The following is a 7,056-nucleotide window of genomic DNA, read 5'->3' on the forward strand; positions in this document are numbered from 1 at the left end:
ATTTAACATATCAAAGCGGACCTGGCTTCCAGGTTCTCCCAGCATCCCTCAGTTCCTCCCCAGTTACAGGGCATGGCCAGCATCCTCACCCTGTTCCCTGAACTTTCAGTTCCAGGGTTGGGCTTCCCCTTCCCAGATTCACTCTGTCTCTCTGTCTCTCTGTCTCTCTCTCTTTCCCCTCCTCCATGTCTACAGGGTGATTCCCTGTCCCAAGAGCTGTCCCCAGTAAACCTCCATTTTTACTTTTTTTTTTTTTTTTTTTGAGACAGGGTTTCTCTGTGTAGCCCTGGCTGTCCTGGAACTCACTCTGTAGACCAGGCTGGACTCGAACTTAGAAATCCGCCTGCCTCTGCCTCCCAGAGTGCTGGGATTACAGGCGTGTACCACCATGCCAGGTTCCCTTTTTACTTTTAATTTAGCCAATTAGTGCCCTCTTCTGGCTGCTGTAGGCATTGCACTCAGGTGTGTGCACAAACTCAACCACACACACACACACACACACACACACAATTTTAATTTTTTTGTTTTTGTTTTTCAAGATAGGTTTTCTCTGTGTAGCCCTGGCTGTCCTGGAACTCACTCTGTAGACCAGGCTGGCCTCAAACTCACAGTGCCTGCCTCTGCCTCCTGAGTGCTGGGGTTAAAGGCATAAAACTTGATGCTTTTATGTAGTTGAGTCTGATGATCTTTTATTTTTTTTTCATTTTTTTGCCAGTCGGTCTTGTACTTTATTGTCGTCTGTCTCAGGCCTTGACTGCATCCTTGCGCAGTGGGCACAGCCGCTCCTCCTGCTGCTCCTTCCGCTGCTGCTTCTTGGTCTCCAGCTTCTCTTCCGGCTTGGTGAGCCGGCCGCGCCTGGCTCCCGTCTTCTTGGGTCGCAGGTCCAGGGGCTTGTACTTCTTACCCTTGTGGAATTTCCTGCGGTTTTCTTTCTGAGCCTGGTTAATGACGGTGAGAACTTGGGCGATGGATTTGCGTACCACTCGGATCTTGGAGAGCTTGGACGCGGCGCTGCCTGTCACTTTGGCGACGCGAAGCTGGGACAGTTCCACCTTCAGATTGTCCGGTTGTTTCAACAGCTCCTCCTTCTTCTTGCTGCGCAGGTCCCAAGCCTTAATCTTGGCCATCGCTGCGTTGTTCACGGCTCTCTGATGATCTTTTAGATGGTGGCTTCTGGGTAAATTGTCTTTTTTAGGGGGGAATCTCAGCACCCCAAGGCCAGCCAGATAATTTGCCTAACATTACAAGCTAGCTGTGGGAATCTACACATCCGCTGTGGGTACCTACCAACAGTTGATGTTTCCACTGGCCAATACAGAGCCAGTGGCCAATGGTTGGGTAGGGGGTCAGAGGCGGGATGTTGAGGATTCTCAGAAAGAAGGAGGCTCCCCAGGGCAGAAGGAAGAGGACACAAACACGAAAACTGTGGGAAACAGAGAACCAACCATGTGAGAACCAGGGAAGAGGGGTCGCGGGAGCCACTCCCCCCTTGGGTCTGGGGTAGCAGAGATAAAGTAATGATTTTAGAAAGTAATAAGTTAATATCAGAGGGGAGTGTGTTGGCCATGTGGAGGTTCAGGAGTGGCCCAGCTATTGAGCTAGCCTGGGACATATTGAAATATAAGGGTTGCGCGTGCCCGTCTTTCATTGGTGAATCCAGAGCTCTTGGATGGGTGTAGAAGAGGCGTGCACACCCACCGGGAGTTTAGAGCAGAGTAACTACTATAGCTACAGCTAGCAGTAGAGAGATCGGCTACATTGGAGCCTTCCTGTGAACAAAGCTGTTCTCTCGGGCCGTGATGGAGACAGCCTGCCTTCAAGGGGGTGGGGGGTGGGGCTCTAAGGAGTGTGCTGTCAGGGAGTGGGGTGGAGGGAGGGGGTAGGGTGTGGCAGTGTAACCAGATGGGCAATTAGTTGTAAGTGAGAATGGATCTGAAATAACAAAGTCCATTCATTCCCAAAGGCCAGCTTGCCTGTCAGTGTTCTGCCTGAGAGGCCGAGAGATGGCTGCGCTGAAGGGTGGGAATGGCGCTAGGAAGGCGTACGTGAGGAAATCCGGACGGAACACAAAGTCTTCTTCAAGGAGGGAGGTGACAGAGAGAAAACTCAGAATCCCAAGACAACACGTGGATTCCTTCTTGCAGTACTGGATATGGCCACTAGATGGAGACTATGCACTATGAATCCCAGCTGCCATTGCCCAATGATCTTGGTTCCTTCCTTCCCCTGAAGTTTAACTTCACCAGGTTCTGTGACATCCTGATTTTGCTCCCTGGGAGATGGGAGGCTGACCAATGCCTTAATCCCGTGTCAGCCACACTCTAAGGAGACACCTTTGTCATCCTTCCTGTATGATTCCTGGGGTCCTTCCTAACTCCCCCCGCCTCTAGACTCTGGCCAGAGCCCTTCCGTGGTCCTCCACCTTCACACAACCCAGCGAGCCCTGAACACTGCCAGAATGGAATTCTAAAGCACACAAATTGTTCACCGTGATGGCTGGAAAGAACATGGCCTCCGATCCAGGACCCTGCCTCCGTTTCTGTGCTCTTTAGCTCGGGACACAGCCCTGGATCTCTCCAAACCTGAACAGAGACCACATTAAAGCCAATCATTGGGGAAAAAAAGTCAATCATGATAACACACGTTTGCAACCCCAGAAGCAGGAAAGTGGGGACAGGTGCTCACTGGGGGCTCACTGACCAGCTAACCCAGCCTGATGGTGAGCTCCATGTTAGTGAGGGACAATGTCTCAAAATAAGGTAGCCAAAGCCTGAGAAACAACACCTGAGATTGTCTTCATGTTACACACACACACACACACACACACACGCGCGACACACACATATGCTCACTCACATTCATACACATAAAATCTTAGTTTACAGAAATAAGAGTACAAAGTTCATAGTGGTTGCTGTCGAATTGATTTCAAGATCCTTTTATCTAAATCATTTCAGAGTTGCACGGCAAGTCTTGAGACGGTCTCGGGCTGGGAGCATGCAGAAGGCCCAAAGCATCTCATTTTAAATCTGAGAACATTTGGCCTAGTGGTGAATACCTATAATCCTAGCACTCAAGAAATAAAGGCAGCGGGGCTGGAGAGATGGCTCAGCGGTTAAGAGCATTGACAGCTCTTCAGAATGTCCTGAGTTCAAATCCCAGCAACCACATGGTGGCTCATAACCATCTGTTATGAGTTCTGATGCCTTCTTCTGGTGTGTCTGAAGACAGCTACAGTATACTTATAAATAATAAATAAATCTTAAAAAAAAGCAGAAGTAAAAGCAGGAGGATTGCTGAATTTGAGGTCAGCTGGGATATATATAGAGTGAGGTTCAGATAAGCCTGGAACCTGACTTTAAAAAGAAAATACAATAAATCCCCCCCCCCCCAAATCAATTTTAGCCAGGCATGGTGGTTGTCTGCCATCTAGCATTTGGGTGACTAAGTAGGAGGAACGAGGCTTGGCAGTTTAGAGCACTGACTGTTCTTTCAGAGGACCTTCGTTTAATTCCCAGGGTCAACATGATAGCTCACAACTATCTGGATGTGATTCTAGTTACATGAGGTCCAACGCCCTCTTCTGCCCTCTCCAGGCCAGAAGTCATGCAAACAGTATACAGGCACACATGCGGTTAAACACTCATACATATACAATTTTGTTGTGCATAGCTTTAAGCCCAGCACTTGGGAAGCAGAGGCAGATATATCTCTGAGTTCAAGGATAGCCTGGTCTACAGAGCAAGTTCCAGGATTAGATAGAGAAACTCCATTTGGGAAGGCAAACAAACAAAAAGTTGCAGGCCAGCTGGGCGTGACGGCTCACGTCTTTAATCTCAGCTCCCAGGAGGCAGAGGCAGAGACAGGTGGATCTCTGTGAGTTTGAGGCCAGTCTGGGCTACACAGCAAGTCCTAGGTCAACCAAGGCCACATAGTGAGACTTTGTCTCAAGACAAGATAAAGGAATAAATAAAATTCAAGGCAAGCCTGCTAAACAGAGCAAGGTATTGTCTCAATTCTTTCATTAATAATTTATTTATTTGGGTTGGAGATATGGCTCAGTGGTTAAGAGCACCAACTGCTCTTCTAGAGGTCCTGAGTTCAAATCCCAGCAACCACATGGTGGCTCACAACCATCTGTAATGGGATCCGATGCCCTCTTCTGGTGCGTCTGAAGACAGCTACAGTGTATTCAATATACATAAAATACATAAATCTTTAAAAAATAACTTATTTATTCACTTTCAATTTTTATAGTTTTTTTTTTTAAGTTGTAAAAACACACCGAGTGCATGCTCTTTTTGGTTTCCTACTCAAGGGTATTTTGGAGATGATTCCTTATCGATTCCTTATCGATGCACAGTTACCTCATTGCCTTTAGCAGCTGCACTGTGACGTTCCCACATGTTACACCCCACAGTTTCTCACTCCCTCACACCAGGCAGGAGAGGTGGTTTCCTGCAGCCACGTCTGTGATCTCTCCTCCTCCAGGGCTAGGGCAGCATGGGGTGAGCACGTGGCCCAGACATCGTCCAGCCGTGAGGACGCGGCCTGGCCCGGCCCGGCCCAGCCGTGGAGCAGCATCTGCTAGGCTGAGAGTTGAGTGGCGCCTGGATGGTTCCAGCAGCCCCCACGGTGCCTCCTCCTGCCTGATGCTCCCTGACGGCATGGGACAGAGAGAATGACCTCATGTGGTGAGACTCACATGCATGCCAGGCAAGTCCAGCCTCCCACCTGCACCCCCAGCCCCCAGGACTGGTTCTTTTGCTGCTCCCAGAATGGATTCCTCAGGGTGTGCGGAGGGCCCGCTGCAGGCCTCCCTGTGTGTGCTTCAAAGAAACAACTCCCAAGTTTGGGGTTACCACCTGCCTTTGCCCCAGCCATGCCTTTCCATGGCTGCGGATGGGAAAGAAGAGGTTTGTCACCCAGCCTAGTAGAAAATAACTCAGGCTCTAAGCATGTGGTGCACACACACGTTATTTACTTATTTATTATTACATGAATAAGTGTTTTGCCTGTATTATATATGAATTTTGTATATATGTATGTATGCATGTATGCATGTGTGTATGTATGTGTTAGGTATGTATGTATAATGTGCATGCTGGTGGAGGTATCATAAGGACTTTTGATCTCCTGGAACTAGAGTTAAACCTGTCTGCAAGCCCCCGAATACGTGCTGGGAACTGAACCTGGGTCTCTGTGATAGCAGCAAAAGCTTCCAACCATAGAATTATTTCTCCTGCTCCAATTTTTAAAAAAGACTTATTTATCTTATTTATATATGAGTTCACTGTAGCTGTCTTCAGACACACTAGAAGAGGGCGTCGGATCCCATTACAGATGGCTGTGAGCCACCATGTGGTTGCTGGGAATTGAACTCAGGACCTCTGGAAAGCGCAGTCAGTGCTCTTGAACTCTGCTCTAACCAACCCACCAAGGAGGTGGGCTGGGGGCAGGGTGGTTATGAGCCATACAAGAGCCCAGAGTCCCGGCTCACCTCTGAAAGCAGCCGCGCTGCAGCGCCCCCTGGTGGCGGTCTCTCCATACTCTCTGGCTGGGCCAGGACTTCAGAAAGACCAAGGGAGGCCATTGGTGCAGAGGCTGAGGATGGGGCTCCAGACCTGGGGGTGCAGGTTCAGTTCTTTCCTCCGCCATTTCCTGCCTGCCACAAGTTTCCACATCAGCCCCAAGTGAGGGGCTAAGCCAGGCCCTGGGAGTCTGTATAAGGGACGCCCCCGCCCTTCTCCGCCTGCTGCTCCTGGACAGGTCCCTCCCGTGAGTGCTCCTAGATGGGAGCGTTGGACAAGGTGTCATAAATTTAGGTCTTGTACAGGGCTAGGTACGTGAACAAGGAGAGCGGTACTCTACCAGGAAGTAGGTAAGAACATCACAAGATGCCGCCTCCCCGGGCAGAGTTAAGGGAAGGACTTCTGGGTCCTGGAGAGAGATGAGGAAGCCCAGCCCAGCTCCTCTGGGCCCAGGGTGGCTAGAGATGTAGGCTGAAGAGGTCAAACGCCTTTGACTTAAAGCCGAGGGAGGGCCTGCCCTGCCGGCACCACAACTAATAATAGCAAAGATAAGAGCAGCTGCTGGTTAGAGCCAGGTGCCCTACAGAGGCTCCTGTTACTGCTGCCACTCAGAGACGGGAGAGCTGAGGTCCAGGAGGCTTAGGGGATTTGTCTAAGGCCACAGGGATAGTCAATGGCAGGTCAGGGTTTGAACCCCTGGCTTCTGAGGATATTCTCTTGTTGGCTAGAACCATTTATAGTTATTTCTTGTTACAGCCAACAAAGCAAGCTCTTTGGTCGGTTTTGGCTAGGCTAGAGTGCCTAAAGCCTGACCCTGGGCTACCCACCGTCCAGGAGCCTGACCACTACACTAGGATGTGGAAGGCCTTCCTCTGCATCTATTGCAGGTCACTGTGAGAACCAGCGTTCAGTCTCAGTAAGAAGCCTCTGTGCCCTCAGCTGCCAAGCAACATTCGCATTTTCCTAAGGGAGATTCCTAAGAACTAGCTGCCAGTCTGGGACACCAAGCACACTAGCCCTCTGCACACCTCGGTCCCCTTTCCAACTGCTCTGTGTTTAGTCCCGGGGTGGGGACACGACCCAACTTCCAGCACGGCCCCGGTCTGGCCTAGAAGGGATGCCAGGCTGAGGAGAAGTCATTCTAATGGAGGAAGAGACAGCGGCGAGAGAAGACCAAGGCTCCCCTAGAGGATGGAACTGTAGCAATTGGGGCAGCTGGAAAAGATGCAAGCCAAGTCGAGGCTCCTGGAGTCAAAGGAGCCTGAGGTCACAAGAGAAAAACAAGGGGAAATTGAGTGTTTTGGGCTCGGTTGTTATGGGGGTGTGTCCGCGCGCGCGCGTGTTGCTGGAGATCGAACCTAGGATCTGTATGCTAGGCAAGTGTTTAAATGTGGTCTTAAGTGGAGCAGCAGGAGACACAAGCCCAGGCAGAAGCCGCGGGCCGACCACGCCCCCATAAGCACCGCCCCCACAAGAAACCCCGCCTTATGAGACCCCGCCCACTCCCAGGCCCCTCCCCCGCGCC

General features: G+C 50.6%; 1 protein-coding gene across 1 annotated transcript; it reads right to left on the reverse strand.

Annotated features, from left to right (window-relative positions):
• Positions 1-743: 743 nt before the first annotated feature.
• On the reverse strand, positions 744-1,140 carry LOC127694594 (60S ribosomal protein L35-like). The gene has a single exon (XM_052196118.1). The coding sequence runs from the start codon at positions 1,125-1,127 to the stop codon at positions 744-746; it is 384 nt and encodes a 127-aa protein (XP_052052078.1). The 5' UTR covers positions 1,128-1,140.
• Positions 1,141-7,056: the final 5,916 nt, after the last annotated feature.

Source organism: Apodemus sylvaticus, chromosome 10, assembly GCF_947179515.1.
Source record: "Apodemus sylvaticus chromosome 10, mApoSyl1.1, whole genome shotgun sequence".
Lineage (NCBI taxonomy): Eukaryota > Metazoa > Chordata > Mammalia > Rodentia > Muridae > Apodemus > Apodemus sylvaticus.